The 23,296-nt window shown below is 37.8% G+C and overlaps 2 protein-coding genes across 2 annotated transcripts; both read left to right on the top strand.

The window, feature by feature from the left end:
- Window positions 1-488: 488 nt before the first annotated feature.
- LOC130988311 (probable sulfate transporter 3.5) lies at window positions 489-4,150 on the top strand. The gene is made up of 10 exons (XM_057912124.1): window positions 489-824; window positions 906-1,279; window positions 1,697-1,762; window positions 1,873-1,983; window positions 2,095-2,211; window positions 2,764-2,890; window positions 2,978-3,455; window positions 3,545-3,612; window positions 3,691-3,767; window positions 3,864-4,150. The coding sequence occupies exons 1-10, from the start codon at window positions 515-517 to the stop codon at window positions 4,035-4,037; spliced, it is 1,902 nt and encodes a 633-aa protein (XP_057768107.1). The 5' UTR covers window positions 489-514; the 3' UTR covers window positions 4,038-4,150.
- A 4,056-nt stretch (window positions 4,151-8,206) lies between these two features.
- On the top strand, window positions 8,207-19,487 carry LOC130988310 (fe-S cluster assembly factor HCF101, chloroplastic). The gene is made up of 15 exons (XM_057912123.1): window positions 8,207-8,420; window positions 8,501-8,653; window positions 9,181-9,323; window positions 9,410-9,460; window positions 9,654-9,809; window positions 10,197-10,340; window positions 10,417-10,559; window positions 11,359-11,428; window positions 11,545-11,640; window positions 11,815-11,904; window positions 12,114-12,167; window positions 17,880-18,003; window positions 18,167-18,291; window positions 18,739-18,861; window positions 19,168-19,487. The coding sequence occupies exons 1-15, from the start codon at window positions 8,363-8,365 to the stop codon at window positions 19,231-19,233; spliced, it is 1,596 nt and encodes a 531-aa protein (XP_057768106.1). The 5' UTR covers window positions 8,207-8,362; the 3' UTR covers window positions 19,234-19,487.
- The last annotated feature ends 3,809 nt before the right edge of the window (window positions 19,488-23,296 follow it).

The raw sequence follows: 23,296 nt of genomic DNA, 5'->3' as shown, positions 1-23,296 counted from the left end.
CTTCAAGATTAGATAAGATTGATATATCTACTTTTATCTGCATCGCCTGTATATATCATTTTACTAATTTATTTAAATTAATACTCCAATATTAATGGCTCTTAGTCTATCTCGTTAGTACTTCAAAATAAATTAATTGTGAAATTGAATACATTCCAATCTCTTATACTACTACTTTTTATACATTTTCAGTTAGATCCAAAACAATCAACATGCATATATTCCCATTTGTGCAATTGAAAGAACCTTTCACCTCCAACTCAAATAAAGAAGCCTTTTTCTTTTTCTTCATTTGATTCACATATACTAACCGCAAACCCTACACATATATTTTTTCAAAAAAACGTTTTAAATGATGTCCAAAAACAAATCCGATTCATGCACAAGATAAATAGATCCCTGTAGCTCACAAAGTCTCGATAATATGATTTATATATACTCCATTAATTATAGTATAGAAGTTAATTATCACTAGTGCATGGCTGCAGGTAATTATTAAAAAAAAAAAAAAAAGATGGCGGAGGAGTATCCCCGCAGCGTCAACTTCGGGCCGCCGCGCAGCTTCGGCAGCGTGCTGAGGTCGAAGATGAAGGAGACGTTCTTCCCCGACGACCCTTTCCGGCAGTTCAAGAGCGAGACGTCGGCGGGGCGTCGGGCGGTGAAGGGCCTTCAATATTTCATCCCTATTTTGGAGTGGCTGCCCAGTTACTCCTTCAACCTCTTCAAGTACGACCTTCTCGCCGGAATCACCATCGCCAGCCTCGCCATTCCTCAGGGCATCAGCTACGCCAACCTCGCGCAGTTACCCCCAATTATCGGCCTTTGTAATTTTTGGATCCATTCTACCTCATTTATCATTTAATTTAGAATATAGTATATATAAAATTGTATTACGATTTGGACAGATTCGAGCTTTGTTCCTCCGCTTTTGTACGCAATATTCGGGAGCTCGCGGCATCTGGCGGTGGGAACAGTGGCGGCCTGCTCCTTACTAATTGCGGAAACTATTGAACACAAGGCTGATCCCTCCACTGAGCTTTACGTGAGCTTAGTGTTCACCGCCACTCTCTTCGCCGGTTTGCTTCAGACGGCGCTGGGAGTGTTGAGATTAGGTATATTGGTGGATTTTCTGTCGCATTCGACAATCACAGGATTCATGGGAGGAACGGCGGTGCTCATAATATTGCAGCAGATGAAGGGATTGCTGGGTTTGAAGCATTTCACCACGCGCACCGGCGTCGTCTCTGTTATACGTGCCATTATCGACAATCGCCGTGAGGTCACCTCATTTACCCCCTCCTACCTATCATAATTATTTGCCCTTTTTTTCTTAGAAAATATTTAAATTTTACAAGCTCTCTAAATGTTGGATGATCTCAAAGCTTTGATAATCAATGGAAATTTGATTTTTTTGTGAGAAGATTAGAGAAAAAAAATCTTGTCTCAAGCGTGAGTGATTTTAATTTGGAGGAGAAAGGTTTTGACATTTAATTAAAATTGAAGACAAAAGAAATTCATTTAAAACAAAGTCGTGCCACTTAATATCGTGAATGATCGGAATTGCAAACCGTGGTAAAAATGGACAACTTGTAATTTTTTTTTTTAAAAAAATGAAAGTTTGTTAGAATAATTAAAGAATTCCGAAATGATGCATTTAACGTTAGATGACATGTTGTTTTGTTGATGTTGATTGCAGTGCAACTGGAAGTGTGCACTCATTGGTATAGGATTCCTCATCTTTCTCCAACTCACTAGATCTGTTGTAAGTATCATTCATATATACAAAAATTGAACATTTAATTGTAAATGACGAAACGAAAAAAAATTTCTATAATATTTATAAAATATTAATTAATTAATGGTGAGTTGCAGAAAAAGTTGAAATCGAACCTATTTTGGGTGTCGGCGATCAGTCCGATGGTGGTGGTTGTAACAGGTTGCCTCATTGCTTATTCTGTTGGTGCCAAATTGGGTCTTTCCACGGTACCTTTCTATTCAACTAATTATATATAATAAAATCGTTAATTAATATATATGTGAAAATTGGAGTAGTATATATATCTCATAAAAAGAATATATGTGTGGAAATTGCAGGTGGGGCATCTGAAGAAAGGAATAAACGCATTTTCCGTTCATCGTCTCATCTTCAAGTCCGACTATGTTTTTGCGCCACTCAAAGCTGGATTAATCACTGGATTGATTGCTCTCACAGTAACTATTTCTATTATTTCTCATTTCATTTTGCTAATAAATTTACATTTTAACCCTAACTTACTAACTTACTTTAAGATGCATTGCTTGAACGACCCATTCGAAACTTATATATGTAATGTAATAGATAATGTCATATAAATTAGCAATGAGAATTTTAAATGTCCAAGGTCCTAAACCATTGCGCAAAAAATAGCCCTATTTACTCCTTTTTTTTTTCCTACAAAAAGAGTCATATTTCACTTTTTGAGCCATCATATTCTACCTTAATTATCTCTTATATTTAACTATAAATTTTTATTCTATTTTTTTAACTAATAATGTATCTTTATTCTACTTTTTTGTACTAAACCCATTTTCACAAAAGGCAATAATTAACTCTTGAAAATATGCAAGGCCTACCACTTTTATTCAATTTATATATTTTTCTCAATTTCTGTACCGAATATAAATTAGCCACAAATAACGGGAAGGAGGAAGCACATGAAAAGAGAGAATTGAAGTTAAGTATATATTCCATGAATGTAGTAGTTAATAAATTATGTATTACAGGAAGGAATAGCGATTGGAAGAAGTTTTGCGCTATCAACAAACGACCAAATTGATGGTAACAAGGAGATGATAGCTTATGGCATGATGAACATAGTTGGATCTATGACATCCTGCTATTTAACCACCGGTAATTAATTGCCAAAAAAAAAAATCTTTATTTCTTTTCTCCAATTGCAAATTACATATGATGATGGTGATGCTGATGCTGATGCAGGTCCATTCTCGAAAACGGCGGTGAATTTCAACTCGGGTTGCAAGACGCCGATGGCGAACGTGGTGCAGTCGATCTGCATGCTGATGGTGCTGCTGTTCCTGGCCCCTCTCTTCAGCCACACGCCCCACGTGGCGCTGGCCGCCATCATCATCTCCGCCATGCTCGGCTTGATCAAGTACAAGAAGGCCTACCACCTCTTCAAGACCGATAAATTCGACTTCCTCATCTGCATGTCTGCTTTCTTTGGCGTCTCCTTCATCAGCATGGACATGGGTCTCATCATCTCCGTCGGCCTCGCCTTAGTCCGAGCCATGCTCTACATGGCTCGCCCCGCCACCTGCAAGCTCGGAAACATACCCAATTCCAACTTGTATCGCGACGTCGAGCAGTATCCTGACACTATTGGCCATTCAGGATTCTTGCTTTTGCAGCTTGGCTCCCCCATTTATTTTGCAAATGGGACTTACATAAAAGACAGGTCCGATCCTTCTTCTTATATGGAGTATAACTATTTATGTATTTTTCTTGACTTGATTTATGATTTATATATATGTTTGATTGGTGCAGGATCTTGAGATGGGTTCGGGATGAAAACTCTAGGCAGGAAATCCAATATGTGTTGCTCGACCTAGGAGGTCAGGACATTATATATATAACTCGGAATTAATTAAAATGTATGAATTGTGACTAAAGATGTGTGCGGATTGTGGCAGGTGTGACGGCAATCGATCATACAGGAGTGGAAGCTCTGCTTGAAGTTAGAAAAACCTTAGAAAACAAAGGGGTCAAGGTAAATATATAAGTCATATTTATATACATGTGAAGCAATTAATTAATTATATATGGTGATGGATGATGAATAAAATATATGTGGATGTGGTTGCAGATGCTTTTAGTGAACCCTAGAATTGATGTGATGGATAAGTTGATACTGATGGGAACCATCACCAAGATTGGGAAGGAAGCAGTGTATTTATCAATTGAGGATGCACTTCATGCATGCAAATTCACCATCCGGCAACCTGCAACCTCTCAAGACCTAATGGATGTAGCCTTGTAATATTACATACATTCACCAAAAAGTTGTCTCTCTCACGTGGCGTGGCAGTCGACATATAGAGACTAGTCTAATGTGGGCTTCATAATCATGAAATGAAATTTATGGGTTTCTTACTTTGCGCTTTCTTCTTCTTGATTTTCAATTCACGTCCTGCTATATATCATGATATATATGATGCCAAGGGTGAAGCAATTGACGAGTATATATATATATATATATATATATATATATATATATATCGGGAGAGGTTCAAATAAGAACCACTAATCGGGCCGTTGTTGGGTGGGGGCGGATCTAGTATTTTCCTGTAAAGGGGTTGAACTCGATCGTTGAATGTTAGAACCTGCAAATAATACGGAGTTAAAAATGTGAATTTAATGATCAAAAATTAATTATTATAACTGAAAAAATAGTCGTTAAACATGACTAACAACCAAATTAACAATTAATTTAATTGATCATTCTGAAAATTAACGATTTATTTTATTTAATGACTATTACTTTAACATCTCCCTAAAAAATTCAAAAATTTGGGAGCTTCAACCCCCCGGACCCGCCATTTTTACTGGGGATGAATCAATAAAATTATGTAATCTTCTATACAAAACAATTCAATACACATTGCAACAAAGAAAAAGGAAGTGTTACCCACATACTGTAAACGGTCAACTTGCTGCTTGAGTTGGCGGTTTACGGTTAACCTCCACTAACTTGCGGTTCAATTTCTTCGTTGTGCCCCGGGCTAACCCCCCTCCCCTCCGATTCATGTTGGATGGTGCCAATGCTATGGGAGAGAAAAGGCGGGCGCGTGTAATAAATTTAGAATTTGGTTGTTTTTTTACCTTTTTTTTAGATGACCATTGTGAAGGACTCTTTCACTATTTTTTTTTTCTTTTCTTTTATCCTATTTCATCTTCATTTTCTCATATTTAGTTCAAAAAATGAATCGCCAATTCAATGAGCATATGAAAAATATAGCTCAAGGCTCGGGTGTTCCTCTTTCTTTCCCGGGGTTTCCTAGTTCTTCCCCGAGGATGGGGTTTGCGCCTTTCTTGTTGGATTTGTATACTGTAAAGCAAGAACGTTTTATGCTTGTATACAATGTTTCCTGTTACCACTATCTAATCTCCTATCTGATTGTGTTCATGATTGCACATGTATGTTCGTTATCTCTTTATAAGTAGATTATATGGTGTGTTGTAGATCACAGAAGATCATATAATTGGAATAACCTTAAGAGATATAAAATGATCACATCCAAAATGACTTTAGGATGAGTCATTGGTTTAGGCTGCGGTATAGATGGAAGTGGTTTATCTTGACTACTTGTCTATACTGGTACGTCATAGCGTATTGATAGGATCACAGTGAGATGTATTCTTCTGTCTGACATAAGTGAAGAATCAAGATCTCGGTGACTTAATAGAATCTTAATACTAATAAGATTTCGAATATATGTGTTGATTCGTGTATCACTTTAATTTACTATGGGTGAGAGTTATATAGTGACTTGAGTACTCTGTATCTTGGGTGATATCGGTCAATATATGATATTTGATTATCTGTATTAGTACCCGTATCCGGTAAAGGATAATGACATCCCCTTAAAGAGCTCAATAAGGTTTATTGCGTTAAACCCTGCATGTTGATTAAGTTCAGGCACAATAATAAAGTTTGAGTGGTACTGCTTAAGGATTACAAAGAAATTAATTAATTTAAGTTGTCAGAGCTCTAATTAATTAATGGATGTCGGATATTTTAAATACGGAGATTTAATAAGTCTAAATACAAGCCCCGACTCATCACCGGCAATAAAGGGGTAAGTCAATATTGGTTCCCTAGTGGAATGAACTAATATTTATAAATTAATTATGGTTTGGGCTGACAATGGAGAATTAATTTATTTGAGGCCCATCTTTATTCCTTGTATCTGGTCCCTGGACTGGCCCAAAGTCTCCTTGCCCTAGCAGAGGGAGAAATCGCCTATCACAAGGAAACTGGCGCCCCACACATTGTATTTTTATTTAAATACAGCTGTCTGCTCTCAGGAAAAATACACACTAAAATATTAGGTTTTTTTTAGAGCAGTAGGGAGGCGCCAGACGTGTGAAGCAGAGTTCTCTCTTGGGACTTTCATAGCTCGTTGTCCATCCAACGGTGAAAGCTGAGCGGAACACAGTTCAGAAGATCAGAACTGGAGTCGTTCAATTCAATCATTGACAGCCTCTGCATACAGTTTACAAGTAAGTAATTCTAACTTTAACGTGCAGCAATTAAATTCATAGGAGCATGTTAGGATTAATCGTTGTATGGTAAATTAAGATATCCAAGAAACGATCCCGTTGGGGCTAATAATCCTTCATTTCTCTCAAGGCTGGAATATCTTCTCCTCGAGCCCTCTTTCACCTCCGGCGAACCCAAGACCCATCATTGAAATCGACGCCGCCGAAGCCCCAAAGCTAAAGACGTTGCCCGCACCGGGTACACCTCCACGGAGACAAAGCTCATTTGCATGTTGTGGGCGGAGGCTCACAACTCAATATTGGGGATGGGTCAAAATGCTATTTAATATTGAAGAGATATCACCTAGAGGTTTAACGGCACTAAACCTGTGGGAGCTCCTGTTCATAAAAATAAACATATCAAATCTCACTTTCAAAGCACCCAAAAGGACGTCAAGAGCATGCTCGAAGAAGTGCTCAAGCGTAGAGGATTGATGTAATGTAGATTTAAATTATTGTATTTTTTTAATTAATATAATTTCGAATTTTAGTTATTTAAATTATTTTAGATTTTATTTTACTTAATGTAATGTTTAATTTTAATTTTAAGAAAATGTTGAATTTTAAAATAAAAAAGTAAAAATGAGATAAAATGAAAACATGGACTATAGCGTCTCTTATAGAGTCAATGGCGCTATGGTGGAGACCACCTTATAAGCCTCTCATTGGAGATGCTCTAAGAAAATAAATAAAATTAATAATAAGATACAAAGTGAGAATCAAATATAGTGCATTGAATCTCAATGGTAAAATAGGGATAAAATTTGTGAAACTTGAAGTAGTAAATAGTGTTCCCTCCGTCCACGAAATAAACTCCTACTTACCCTTAAAAATTTATCCATAAAATAAACTTCTATATGTTTTTTGTACAATTATATTCTCTTTTATTTTCTATATTTACTACCATTTACCACTAATAGACTCATCCACAACATCTTTATCACTTTTATATTCTATATTTACTACTCCCTCCGTCCTGTAAAAATAGTCTCAGGAGAGAGTGACACCAGTTATAATAAAAGTGGTTAAGTTTGTTGTGAGTGAAGAAATGGTCTCATAAGGTATGGTTAATAATAATAATTAATTGTACTGTAATTAGAGATAGAGGGTCCCACCATGTGGTAGAATGTGTAAATAAGTTAATATATGGAGGGTAATGTATTGTGGGACAATATCCATAAATGAACTAGAACTATTTTTTGTGGACACCCTAAAATGAAAAATTAGGACTATCTTTACAGGAGAAAGAGTATCTTTTATCACTAATGAATCCACCCCATAATATTTTTATCATCTTTGCCTATTAATTTTTATCTCACTCATTTATTTTTATCGGTTTTTTTAATTTTTGTGTCCAGCATGAAGAGTTTATTTCATGGACAGATTGAGTAATTTTTTTAGGGATTATGACAAAAAAATACACGAACTTTAAATAAAGTTGCAATTTTCACCCAAACTTTCAATTAAGCCTCAAAATACACGAATTTATATTTTTTGTTGCAATTTTCACCTAGGTTTGACTTTCAACGAAATTAGAGTTTAATTGACAGTCGGAAATTCACCTGATGTTGGTCTAACTTCTAATGATTATGAGCATTTAGAAGCTCAGAGGTCTAAGAAGACAAAAATTAATATATTTGACTTAATTTCGACTGTCAATTAAGCTCTAATTTCGTTGAAAGTCAAACTTATGTGAAAATTACAACAAATATATAAATTCACGTATTTTGGGGCTTAACTGAAAGTTCAGGTAAAAATTGCAACTTTTTTCAAAGTTCATAATATTTTTTTGCCATAGCCCCTTTTTTTTAAATAATGGCTACCATTTTCTTTCTTTAAGCAAAATGCGTATTTTATTATACGTTAAAATGGGGATTGTGTTGTGGATGACGTTCCACTAGATTCTGCCAATAGAGATTACACGACCATCACCCACCCCCACCCCCAGCATGGATGGAAACGTGAGGCCTCAATTCTCTGCACAAAACACACCTTCTGCTTCTCTTTCTCTTTCACACACTCACACACACCGCGGAAGCAAAAATGCAGCTGCTTCAGGCTCCTCTGGCATTCCGCTGCTCCGTATCGCAATCAAACGCCAGTGAGTTTCGTTTTGTTTCGTTTCGTTTGGTGCTGCACTTCTTCATTCCTCGCTCTCAAAACTAACTTACACTTGCCTAGGAGCCGCGCATGTCGCCGGAAAGTCATTTTCCGAACCAATTTTTGCTGCCGCTGCTGCTTCATTTCTATCTCCTAGGCATTTTAAGCCTGCCTTCATTTCTTATGGCGATGCACTATATAGCTCAATTTCAGCTAAAGCTGCTTCATCCCCAGGTGATATTACTTTCCTTCTTTTCTGCTTTTGGTTTGATGAGAGAGGGGAAACGGCTCAAGTTAGCTCTGCTGGTATTTTGATCTCATTTGAGCCGTGGATGATACTGTAGTTCAAGCATGAATTGTAATGGTTCGCGTGTGTTATCTTTGTTTGCTAATTCAAAAACTGCTGTTTTACGCGCTGCTATGTTGTTACTGCTGTTCTGATCGCGGAAAGGCCTTTAACTATGAAAATTATTCTCTGCATAACTTAATGAATTTTTCCGTAACGAGCAGCGGCGAATTTGATTAGATCGTACCAGTGCCTAGAAGATACATGTATGTGTGTGCGCATGCCTCAAGGTTGATGAATAAATTATAAATTGCTTGTGTCCTAGTCCTTGATTTGGTTGTGAATGTGCTTGATCGAACATCATGAGTTTTACACGTTTGTAAAGTTGGAAGTCTGTTCAGCTCCATTGGGAAAACGATTTTGGCTGACGGTGACATAATTTTTCTCAATTCATATAACCAAATTATAATTGCAGCTTCCGTTACTGAAGTATCAAGTCAAACAGCTGAGGCTGATGTCCTAAAGGCTTTGTCCCAGATCATCGATCCAGATTTTGGTACTGATATCGTCTCATGTGGGTTTGTTAAGGATCTTGATGTCGACAAAGAATCGGGCAAGGTCTCTCAAGAAATTAGATTTGATGAGCTCTTCATTTGCACAATAGACAACTGCACCTCATCCAGTATTAACACTTTAAATCTCAGGTGTCATTTCGGTTAGAGCTCACAACACCAGCATGTCCAGTGAAAGACATGGTAATTATACTAATAACAACTCCTAAATTACATTATAGCAAGGGAGGTTCTAGTGATATAATCTTCTAATATGGTATTCTATAAGAAGCTTCAGATAACTAAAGCTTCAGGAATCAGGGAAGCAGTTCTTTTTCTTCTTTGGTGAATGTTGTGTTTAAATAAATCTGTTAAATAAGGATAATTCACTGTGCAGTTTGAGCAGAAGGCCAATGAGGTGGTTGCAACTCTTCCCTGGGTTGAAAAGGTTGAGGTGACTATGTCTGCTCAACCAGCAAGACCTCTTTATGCCTCGCAACTTCCAGCTGGTCTACAGACAATATCTAATATAGTGGCTGTTTCAAGTTGCAAGGTAGCTCTTTTTATAACACTTCTCAGCATATGCCTGAAGTAATTCTCCTGCACTTGTGTTTTTTTTTTTTTTTTCTATTATTATTGGCCTCGGCCTTTTTTGTTCATTACAAACAAAAGATTATGATCTACCACTTGATGGTCAAAACTTAAGGTTTGTGGAGGACACTGCTATTCTTTTGGATTTTTTTTTTATTTTTTTATTTTGCAAATCATCATCCTGCTAATCACGTATAGAAATTATATTGTCAATTAGAGCTTCCACCAGATAGGATCCCCAAGATACAAATTGCACGTGACATTATGCATTGTTAGATTCAATATCCGGTGAACTCCTTGAAGCTTCATAACAGTTTGATTTTCTAAATAAATACTCCAAAAATTGCAGGGAGGGGTGGGAAAATCAACCGTAGCAGTAAACCTTGCATATACTTTGGCGGGTATGGGTGCAAGAGTTGGTATATTTGATGCTGATGTATATGGTCCTAGTTTGCCTACAATGGTATCCCCAGAAAACCGGTTGCTGGAAATGGTAATTCTTCAGATTCTTGTATTGCAATTGCTCTTAGCTCCCTGCATTTGTGCATGACAACTGAATGGCTCTTTAGAACCCAGAGAAGAGAACTATAATCCCAACTGAGTACATGGGTGTCAAGCTCGTTTCTTTTGGATTTGCTGGCCAAGGTCGAGCTATTATGCGTGGCCCAATGGTTTCAGGTGTGATTGATCAACTACTGACTACTACTGAATGGTATGTTGTGTTTCCTTGAGCATGACCGAATCTTTTTATTTCACAAGAAGGTGTCTATTTGTAGATTGCTTCCACTTCCAGGAATCTTTTGCATTTAATGGATAGACTTGCCTTTTTCGTCAGAAATATCTATCTCTGTCTGTTTCCAGTTTTCACTTGTTGTACTGCCAGGTCCACCTTACCAAAATTTCCGTCTAAATAATTTTTCTCTGGTTCATATGATTAACTTCCCTTGTGAAAATTGAAAACTATATCACCAGTGTTCATGATTAAATTGGAAAATGTCTCGCGCGCAATTCTGCTCACACAGAGACTTGTTTTCAATATCCAACAGTTGCAAGACATAATTTTTCAACCTATAAGTTTTTAAAGATTATAACATAACTAAACAATGTCTTTTTCAGGACAAAATGATTGAACAGAAAATAGAGATCCAGACATGTTTTGCCTGACTGATGAAAAAATATAAGTTCTGAAGTATTTAAAGACCAGAAGAAGGATGTGTAGGGTTATGGTTTTAATGGCTTATCATGCTAACTGAATATTTATTCCTTTTTTCTTTTGGCAGAATAATTACTGGTTTTTTTTACTTGGAAAATTTCTCATTATGTTGCTACTCTTAGATTCGAATTAAACAGCACTCTTGTCTTCAATGAATGCTACAGTTGTACAGAGAACCTGTCTAGTTGGGATTACATACCACATATTGTGTATTTGGCTATCCATGTAATTTGTACTTGTGCCATCTTACTCAACATCATCTAGATTCTCTGATTTAAGTTGTGTTCCTAATGTGTAGGGGTGAACTTGACTACCTAGTCATAGACATGCCCCCTGGAACGGGTGATATTCAACTTACGTTATGCCAGGTGCTATTATACACTTCCAGTAACGAAATGAAGTATTCTTCTTCTTCCGTTACATTTCGCCTGATTGCCAAAATTTCCTTGTAAATTAACTGGGGTTGGTTAAACTGTATTTTCAGGTTGTCCCATTGACTGCTGCTGTTATTGTCACCACACCTCAGAAGCTAGCATTCATCGATGTTGCGAAAGGAGTCCGCATGTTTTCTAAGCTAAAGGCTGGTCCCTTATATACTATCACATTATTTCAGTCCACTATAACCATTAACTGACTTATTTCTTGTAATCAATGGAAGATTACCTCAGAGAAATAGATTTGTTTGTTCCAGAACTGGTTTTGTCTGTGATATATCTCTTTGGTGCTCTTTGAGAAATGTGAATTATGTTTTCAGGTACCATGTGTTGCAGTTGTTGAGAATATGTGCCACTTTGATGCTGATGGAAAACGATACTATCCATTTGGCAGAGGTTCAGGTTCTCAGGTTTTCCCCATGCTTTAATATCTTTAAAAAGTACCTTTTTTTTTATCTTGTTATACTTTAGAAATTATCGAGACTGAAACAACTCATGAAAGGGTAGCAGTAAAATGCATTTTTATTTTTGAGGGGGAGTAAAATGCTTGAAATTATTTCACTATTTTTCATATAGTAATGCAGATCCAGAGTTTCTCACTAGATATGCTTATTTGCAGGTGGTTCAGGAGTTTGGGATCCCTCATCTGTTTGAGCTTCCTATAAGACCAACTGTGAGTTCCTTTTAGGTCATGTTAGCATGTTGATATACATTATGATAGGATCCATGTTAATTGTACATTTGAACTGGAGAAAAAAAATTCTATATCAAGAAAACATAAATGTGACAGCTTCTGATGCTAATATACTGAAATCTATTCAGATGGGCAGTCCACGGATATAATTTTTAAGTGAACTTTATACCTTGTATATTCCTTGCAACAAGTGCTTAATAGCAACATGGAATCTGCTGGATTGATTAACATGGACTGTTGTGACAGAATAGGATTATAGAACACAAACAAGAATAAAACGTAAAGAAGACACAAATTTACGTGGTTCACCAAAATGGCTACGTCCACGGGCAGAAAAGAGAACGGATATATATATGTGGAGATATACAGATACTGATTTATGGAGAAGAAACAGATTTACAGATAAGCTATGAAGCAATGTCTTGCTTAAGCTTGTGTTGGGTTTGTTCTTGGTGGTTTTTCTTTCCCTCGGCACTAATGCCTTATATAGGCAGAAAAACTAATTAAACAAATCCACAATTGCATGCCACCAACCATTTCAACAATTTCATGCCACCAACCATTTCAACAATTGCATGCCACCGAAAGCAATTGTGGATCACCAACCATTTCCTTTTTCCACAAAGGCTGCCAAGGAATAAATCAAGACAAATCAACAAATCTCCACCTTGACTTGAATTTTCCTTGCAGCTGCATCATTACAATGCCAGATTAACAAATTCCCCCCTTTTCGGCCTCAGATTTGCCCTCCTTGGGCAACTAACATCTAGTGATGTTTAGCAAGTCCAAACAATGTCGAAACTTGCTATGTGGGACCGGCTTGGTGAACATGTCAGCAGGATTATCAGCGGTACCTACTTTCATCACCTTAATTCTCTGCTCATTTCTCAGAAAATGAAACCTCACATCAATATGCTTGGTTCTCTCATGATGGACTTGATCCTTGGTCAAACATATTGCACTCTGACTGTCACAAAACACAGTAACGTGATCATGATGTAGACCAAGGTCACCAATAAGTCCTTTCAACCAGATTCCCTCTTTAGTAGCTTCTGTCAACGCCATGTACTCTGCTTCAGTTGTAGAGAGAGTAACTGTAGCCTGCAAAGTTGCCTTCCAACTAACAACAGAACCACCAAGAGTGAAAACATAACCAGTCATAGATCTCCGACTATCAACATCTCCAGCATAGTCAGAATCAGAATAACCAGTTACATAACAGTTAGCATCACCTCCATAAGTGAGACCAATGTCAGACGTACCTTTGAGATACCGGAAAATCCTCTTCACAGCTTGCCAGTGTTCCTTTCCAGGTTTTCCCATGAACCTGCTGACAACACTAACAGCATGTGCAAGATCTGGTCTAGTGCAGACCATAGCGTACATTAGACTCCCTACTGCATTAGCATATGGAACTCGGGACATGTACTCCTGCTCAGCTTCAGATTTCGGTGCATGATTAGCGGATAAATGAATATTTGCAGCACTTGGAGTATCAATGGGCTTTGCGGTAGACATGCCAAATCTTGACAAGATCTTCTGAATGTAGCTCTTCTGTGACAAGAAAAGCTTATTCTTTTCCCTTTCCCTTTGTATCTCCATGCCCAGAATTTTCTTGGCAGCACCCAAATCCTTCATATCGAACTCAGCACTGAGCAGATCTTTCAACTTCTGAATATCAGATTTGGACTTCGCAGCTATAAGCATATCGTCCACATACAGGACGAGGTAGATCATGGAACCGTCATCAGCTTTGTTGTTATACACACAACAGTCATATGGACTCCTGTTGTATCCCAACTGGATCATGTAGCTATCAAACCTCTTATACCATTGCCTTGGAGATTGTTTTAGCCCATATAAGGACTTCTTCAACTTGCAAACAAAATCTTCCTTCCCCGGAACATGAAACCCCTCTGGCTGAGTCATGTAGATATCATCTTCGAGTATTCCATGTAGGAAAGCTGTCTTCACGTCCAGTTGCTCAAGTTCAAGATCCTGATGTGCTACTATTTCTAGTAACACTCTGATGGAAGTGTGTCTGACTACTGGTGAGAATATCTCATTATAGTCAACCCCCTCCTTTTGTGTGAACCCTCTTGCAACTAGCCGAGCTTTGTATCTCACACCCTCACCAGGTGTAGTCTCGTCCTTCCTCTTGAATATCCATTTGCAAGTAACTATTTTCCTCCCCTTAGGCCGTTTGACCAGCTCCCAAGTCATATTCTTGGCAAGTGATTCCATTTCTTCTTTCATTGCAGCAAGCCATTGAGCCGACTCGCTGTCTGAAACAGCTTCTTTGTATGTCGATGGTTCACCTGCGTCTGGATTTTCCTCTTCAACCTCGTCAGCGACTTGTAATGCATAAGTCACCATATCCTCAAAACCGTACCTCTCAGGAGGTTTCACGCCTGTTCTCCTAGCTCTATCAAGAGCTATGCTTGTCTGGCGAGCTTCTGGATGAACATCTGAATTTGAGGTTTCAGATATTTCAGACGTAGTATGTTGATCTTCTCCACCTTGGAGTTGTGATTTACTCTTATCGAGAAAATCTTGCAGCTCCACCTGTTTATCAACACTACTACAATTTTCTACACCAATGGATTTTACAGTGAGGTTAAGCATAGAATTCTCAACAAAGACCACGTTCCTGCTTAAAATAACTCTATTTTCTACAGGTGACCAGATTCTATATCCCTTAACTCCATCCCCGAAACCAACAAATATACCCTTCTTAGCTCTTGGCTCTAATTTACCCTCACTAACATGATAGTAAACATTACAACCAAAAACTTTTAACAGCGAATAATCTGCAGGTTTATTAGACCATACCTCATAAGGTGTCTTGCAATCAATGCCAGTGTGAGGACCACGATTGATCAGATAGCATGCCGTGTTTACGGCTTCTGCCCAGAATCTTCTAGGCAAACCAGCATTCGAGAGCATGCATCTCGCTCTCTCCAGCAATGTCTGATTCATGCGTTCTGCCACACCATTCTGCTGCGGTGTATGTCGAATAGTGTGGTGTCGAGCAATCCCTGCATCTTTGCAGAACTCATTGTATTCAGACGAACAGAATTCCATACCATTATCAGTTCGCAACCGCTTTATCTTCTTCCCAGTCTGATTTTCCACCAACGCCTTCCACTGCTTGAACCTCTTGAAGGCTTCACTTTTGTGTTTCATGATAATTACCCAAGTCATTCTTGAGTAGTCATCAATCATAGACATAAAATATCTGTGGCCTCCAATAGACTCTACACGTGACGGACCCCAACAATCCAAATGAATGTAGTCGAGAGTCCCCTTGGTTTGATGAACGGCCTTCTTTGGAAACTTGCTGCGATGAAGCTTTCCAAACACACAATGTTCGCAGAATTCAAGATTCTGCACTTTGTGCCCAGAAAGAAGATCCCGTTTGGACAAAATTTGCATCCCTCTTTCTCCCATATGACCGAGCCTCATATGCCACAGCCTGGTCATGTCCTTGGTCTGAACTTCGGATGATGCAACATCAGCAGAACCTGTCACAGTGGAACCTTGTAGATAATACAAGGTACCACGTTTCAAGCCTTTCAGAACCACCTTTGAACCTTTACAAACATGCAAAACTCCACCTCGACCTTCGAAACTGAAACCCTTGTCGGCAAGGAGACTTAATGATATCAGTTTCTTCGTCATCTGTGGAACATGCCTGACTTCCTTCAAGGTGCAGAATTCCCCATCATTTGTCCGTATCCTGACTGAGCCCTTTCCAACCACCTTGCAGACAGCACTGTTGGCCATGGAAACATTGCCTCCATCTATTTGCTCATAGGTCGAGAAGAGCTCCCTCGTAGGACAAATATGGTATGATGCCCCAGTATCAAGAACCCACACATCATTACGATGTGAGTGTTCTGCTGCAACTAAGGCCAGATCTTCTTCAGAATTTGTGTCATTTTCTGCTACAGCTGCAGAACCGCCGGCACCGTCTTGTTTCGTCTGCTTCCTCTTCTTAGGACAAGTATTTTTCCAGTGCCCTGGTTCTTTACAGTAGTTGCATAAGTCTTCAGGTTTAGGACCTTTTGAACCTTTATGGTTCGGCATCCCAGATTTCTTCCCAAATTTCTTCTGTCCTTTACCCTTGACAAACAGTCCGGATGCCTGGTTTTCTGTGATCGAGCCAGTTGCCTGGTGACGGTCCTCTCTGCTGTGGAGTGCAGATCGAACATCTTCCAGAGACAGACTATCTTTCCCAGTAATAAAAGATTCAACAAAATTCTCATACGACTCGGGTAAAGATACTAACAGTATTAAAGCAGCGTCCTCATCTTCTACTTTAACATCAATATTACGCAAATCTAGCAAAATTTTGTTTAATTTGTCTAGATGATCCCGAAGGGGTGTACCTTCCTGCATGCGTAATCGGAACAGGCGTTGCTTCAGGAGCAACTTGTTGGTTAGAGATTTCGTCATGTAGAGACTCTCTAACTTCATCCAGAGACCAGCGGCAGTTTCTTCATCAGCAACCTCGATGATAACATCGTCAGACAGACATAGCATGATCGTCGAGTGGGCCTTTTCTTCTCGGGTGTTCCACTCTTCTTTGTCATCAGAATTTGATTTATCTGATTTTGATTTTTCTGATAGAGGCGCCCACAATCCCTGTTGCTTTAGCAGAGATCGCATCTTGATCTGCCATAAGCCAAAACTATTTCTCCCGTCGAATTTGTCAACTTTTACGTTGAAAGCAGACATTCTTGATTTGCTCAAAAAAAAATCCTAACAGAGCGGAAATGAACCTTGGTTCAAAAAACAAGGCTCCGATAAATTTTCACTATTCACGTGAATAGTAACAGCGAAAAAATATCAGAAAAATATCTGCCACCAACGTGGCTCTGATACCAGTTTGTTGTGACAGAATAGGATTATAGAACACAAACAAGAATAAAACGTAAAGAAGACACAAATTTACGTGGTTCACCAAAATGGCTACGTCCACGGGCAGAAAAGAGAACGGATATATATATGTGGAGATATACAGATACTGATTTATGGAGAAGAAACAGATTTACAGATAAGCTATGAAGCAATGTCTTGCTTAAGCTTGTGTTGGGTTTGTTCTGGGTGGTTTTTCTTTCCCTCGGCACTAATGCCTTATATAGGCAGAAAAACTAATTAAACAAATCCACAATTGCATGCCACCAACCATTTCAACAATTTCATGCCACCAACCATTTCAACAATTGCATGCCACCGAAAGCAATTGTGGATCACCAACCATTTCCTTTTTCCACAAAGGCTGCCAAGGAATAAATCAAGACAAATCAACATGGACTCTGCTGGATTGACTAATGTTCTATCTGCATTGAAATGAATTATTGTTTCATCTTATCTTCAAAATACAAACTCATAAATTACCAAATTCATATTGTATATACTTGAACCTAATATTCTAGGATTTTTTGGACTGGAAGAACAAGCTATGGGGGGAGTAAGAACTTCCAAATTTCACTTAAACTAGAGATCAACTGATTAATTTTGTGTTGCTTTTCTTATCACGTTAATTTGATCGATCACAAGGGACATTTAACTATGATCAACTGTGGAACTGTCAATTTTCTACTTGAGAAATATCAGTCGCATGTCATTTGAAGGTTGAAAAGCATGTGTATTTATGAATTATGATATAAGGTGCTTGTTTGTCAGCTATCTGTTTCTGGGGATAGTGGAGTACCTGAAGTCGTGGCTGATCCCCAAGGTGAAGTAGCGGGAACATTTCAGGATTTAGGTGTCTGCGTAGTGCAGCAGTGTGCCAAAATCCGCCAACAAGGTATCTTGATATTCTTCTTCAATGATCTGATGGTAGATTCTGATGAATTCATGATTTGTTGATACTCTTGAGACTCCGCCATGAGTCGGATAACAGATAATCTAATAATGTACCTAATAATATAATGGGATTTAAGGCACTTCTTATGCTTGTTTCAATGCAGTGTCAACAGCAGTCACTTATGATAAATCTATGAAGGCGATCCGAGTCAAAGTACCTACATCAGATGAAGAGTTCTATTTGCACCCGGCAACTGTGAGGCGAAATGATCGATCTGCAGAAAGTGTGGTATGGAAAAAATTCTTCATACTGATACTTTAAGGTGACAAATAATGAATGACAACAAAGTTACTGACTAGAAAGATGATCATGGTTGTTAACATAAATCTGGTATGTACTAGATTATTTAAGTAAAATGATGAAATCTCTGAAAAATGCTTCTCCGTTAGAAAATGTTGCCAGTAAAACCCATTTTTGAAAGTTACCTTAGTAGATCAAAACCCACTAGCTTTGGAATATTTTACCGGCAACATTTTAACGTTTGTCATAGTTTGAATCTACAGAGTTAAAACATTTTAAACTTTGTCCTCACTGATGCCAATGTGACAAACATGCAAGCCTACAGCAAAATATTCTGACAGTTTAGATAATGATAATAGGCTACAAATAAATCTTTGCTTTGTTGTAGAATTGTTTGTCCTTTACATTAAAAAACTTGGTTTGTGGTGCAACCAGGACGAATGGACTGGTGAGCAGAAACTGCGGTATGGAGACATACCAGAGGATGTCGAACCTGAAGAAATTCGGCCAATGGGGAATTATGCTGTATCCATAACATGGCCTGATGGATTTAACCAGGTATCTTATCTAACATACATGATTGAGTTTTATCTTCGTCACAAGGATTTCTGCAATCCTAGCCCTTCCAATGGGATGTGAACCAAGCAAGTTATCTCGAATTGTAAAAATGATCGAGGGCAGGCTTTAGGACCTATCAAGTTTCTAATCCATCTTAGTACACAACAGATTAGCCTATTTTATTTTTATCGATCTAGGCTAATTCGCAATAGTAAATGCCTTTTACTGAAGTTTCATGCAAGATATATGATATCCTAGCCCTATTAACCAGAGCCAAAGCTGGAAACTCAGTTCATTATTTTGCAGATTGCGCCATACGATCAGCTTCAAACAATGGAGCGTTTAGTTGATGTTCCTCTGCTCCTGGACTAAAATAACATCTCTGAAGACAACGATTATTGGCTTGCCCGACGTTCACCTGAAGTTTATACCTGCCGAGTGATCTTTCTCAGGTCTGCTGTCCATTTACTAAATTATTTCTAACATGTTGGGCAGCAGCAAAAGTTTATATTTCAATTCTTTTTCTGTTTAGTCATAGGCTTAAATCACTCCAAGTTGTATATAGATAGAGCTCAAAGAAAATACTCTTATGCATAGCAGTAAATTATTCAGCATGTTCCTTTTTACCCGAATTTTGTCACGCTTCACTGTGGAAGAGAAGAGCTTGGATGAGTATATATGGTTTGTTTTAGGAAATCTAGTATCTTTTAGAAATTGAAAAAGTGAAACGTCGAGCAAAAAAGAATTGAATCGTCATGTATGTGGTAGTAGGGATGGCAATGGGCCGGATCTAGACCGGATCTTGCTTGGTCCAGATCCAGATCCGATTTTTTGATTTAGGTCCAGATCCGTTGGATCCAAAAAAATGAGATTCAGGTCCAGATCCATAAGATCCACAGGGTCTCGGGTTCAGACCCGGATCCATACTTGTTGTCTTTTAAAATAAATTTATAAATCTTAAATTAATCCAAAATAAAATTATAATTATTGTCTACAATTTCTACAATTATTCAAAATAAATGAATTAACCATATTCTATAAAAATATTATCAAAGTTCAATAACAATAAGAATATAATAATCAAGTACTAAATAACAGTGGAACAATGAGTCCTCTATTTTACATAGAAAAAAGAAAATTAATGTTATCAATAATAATAATAATGATAATAATGATGATGAAAACTAAAATTTAAATTAAAATAAAAGTAAAATATTATCTTTAATTGCATTATATATTATTTATGAAAAGAGATATATAGATTAGTCATAGATATTATGTTAGAGTTAGATAAAAATAAATAACATTATATATATTTTTATATATAAATGGATCCATGGACTGGATCTGGGTCTCAGATTTTTTGCTCCAGATCCAGATCCGAAAATTATAGGAATAACCCAGATCCGGTCCAGATCCATCGGGTCCATTTTTTATTAGGTCTAGATTCTAAAAAAAAGATTTGGAGCCGCGGATCTGGACCGGGTCCAGGATCCATTGCCATCCCTATGTGGTAGAGCGTGAAGGTTCGATTCTTAACCGGCAATAGTTTAAAGTGCAGATTCACCCCTGAAGTAAAGGATCTAGAGCGTTAACCCCCATTCTCGACTTTGACCCAAAACCCCCCATAGTCCATAAAAAATGGTGCAATTTAACCCAGCCAACAAATGACCCTTTACTTAATTTTTTTTTTCTTAAATTATGGAATGGGACCACTACCAATTAACGAGAGTATTACTAAATTTTTTTTCAAATCCATATGTCAATCCTGATTATAATCTCTGCTTATTTTGATTTCAATCACTCGAGCTACGCCTCCAAATCTAGCTTCTGGAAACTCTTTCTCGTGTGGAACAATACAAGAATTCGACAATTTCCAGGTGCATATCGGCGGCATTACTAGCTAGGGATGACAACAGGCCGGATCTGGACTGGATCTCATCAATACCAGATCCAGATCCAAATTCGTTTTAATTTATCAGATTCAGATCAGCTCCAAATCTAATGGATCTGAAAATTTGGAATCCAAATCTAGATTTGTCAGATCCGGTCTAAATCCATGGATCTACTGCTTTTAAAATAAATTTAAAAAAAAAGTCACAAAATCAACATCTAGCTTCCATCATAAAAAATATTGCACAAAATATATTCATGCAATACAAAGTCTCAACATAAAAAAAAAAAATAAGTCATCAAAATTTCAAAATAAACAAATGTCAATGCTCAAGTCTATGAGAACAAGTCTTCCAAATTACATTCTGAAATTTGATTTCTAAATAAGTTTTCAAATTATATAATTTGTGTTACTTGTGTATTATCTTTAATTTTTGTATTTAATATTTTTAGTAAAATAAATATAAAATGTAAATAATACTCCCTCCGCACCACGAATCTTGGCATGTTTGGTTTCGGCACAAGAATTAAGGAGTTGTAGATTAGTGTTTTAAGTGTGTAGGTAATAAAGTATAAAAGTGATAAAGTAGGAGAGAAAATGCAATTAAGACCCCTTATTTTTGAACTAATTATTACCTTATTTGGAAATATGTCAAGATTCGTGGGATGACCCAAAAAGGAATACGTGTCAAGATTTGTGAGACGGAGGGAGTATATATTAAAAAAAAATGGATCCACGGGTTGGATCTGGGTTGGATCCGGATCTGTAATTTTAAGATCTAGATCCGTTTTATAAATTGAGATCCAGATCCGGCCCAGTTCCATCGGGTCCAAAAAAATGAGATCCAGACCCTAAGAAACGGATCTGGATCCACGAATTTGGGCCGGATCTAGGATCCATTGCCATCCCTATTACTAGCGTTATCGGAACCTACGTCTGTCTCGGTATTGTCGGTACCGACACCGTCCACAATTACAAGGAAACTAAAATCTATCATGCGCAAAACGTGATTAACGATTTTATGTTCAAGCTAGGGTTTTCAGTCCCCAAATCGATGGAGAATGCGGCCAAAGGGGAATGGTTTCTCGTTCTCGTTGGGACGTGTTCTTATATAGTGATGAGAAATGATCAGAAGGTGTTTCCCATTGTTGAAGTGGCGGATACAGTTGGTTGCAATGTGTACGAATTAGGGCGGATGATAGGCCGTGTGGTTGATTTTGTTGATCTGAAGCTGTTGGAGTATGATATCGTGAATGCTTTTGAGCGTGCGATGAAGAGCATTGTTCGCTATTTTATTTAACACGCCGCAAGTGTACGAGTGCAATTGTGTACAGTAGCAAGCAAGGTCGTATTCCACAGAGACTGAATTAACCAATTCCTATCCTAAATTATTCTACTCTATCTGGACAAACGAAATTGAGTGTTTTGTTGTAAAAAACAAAATAAATAAACAGCAGGAAAGAAAATAAAGCAAGCTGCGAAACAGAGAAACAGATAAGACAAGATTTCCCAAGGCAGAGGTTTCAACAGATTCTCCTAACTAACATGTTCAATTCAATTAATAAGACGATTCCTAAGGCAATCTCTAAGCTAGTTCATACCCACTCCCGTGGCATACTAACCGTTGATTACATGCAAGGCTACCGTCCCCGGATCGCACTTCTAACATGCAACTCCTAAAAGCTCATAGGATTAACGCCCTCACAAATATCAATTCCCTTTAGAATTAAATATATGTGTTCTATGTTCTTAGTTCAGGTAATAATTATCATCTCCCGATATCAAATTAAAACCTATGATTATGCTAAATTGGTGGCCAATCAATAAAGCAAACAATTATAACAAGAACATAAAAAGGAATAACAATCTCAATTAATCGAATCAAACAGTCAGAAATTCAAATCATGTCTACTCCCTAAACCCTGGGAAAGAGGGATTCTAGCCACACATAGACATATGAACTATAATACAATTCTCAATAAAACAAATAAACATCCACAAGAAAAACCGTAGTAAAATTGAGAATCTTCAGTTCTTGCTCTCGCTCCGTTCTGTCTCTCTCAAAGTAAAATATGATAAAAGATGATTAAAAGCTTTTTAGATAATAAGTTCTTGGGGAGTATTTATATGCCCTAGGTCTTGTAGCTCTAAAAAATACCCAAAATCGCTAAAAAAATGAATTTTGGGCGGAAATACGGCGACTCGCGCGGCCACGTCGCGCGGCCGCATGGCCGGCCCGCGTGACGAAACAGAACTCCTGACAGCTTTGCGCAGCGATTTTGTTTTGGCTCGTTCTCCCTCGTCCAAACTCCGATTTACGAACCGTTTGCGCTCACGAACTCCTATCGAGACAAACTACAACTTGTATGTCAGCCAATTCTTCCAAATTCTGCTTCATTATTTCTGAAAATTCGTTCAAAAACAAGCAAGTAACAAGTTCTTGACCATAAACGAATATAAGCTCAAATAGACCATCAAACACACAAAATCCTCACAACTAAGCATCAAAAATGACACACCAAGAGGTAAAAATGCATGTTT

Source organism: Salvia miltiorrhiza, chromosome 6, assembly GCF_028751815.1.
Source record: "Salvia miltiorrhiza cultivar Shanhuang (shh) chromosome 6, IMPLAD_Smil_shh, whole genome shotgun sequence".
NCBI lineage: Eukaryota > Viridiplantae > Streptophyta > Magnoliopsida > Lamiales > Lamiaceae > Salvia > Salvia miltiorrhiza.
The sequence above is the reverse complement of the archived record's forward strand: the minus strand, read 5'-3'. Positions and strand labels throughout refer to the sequence as shown.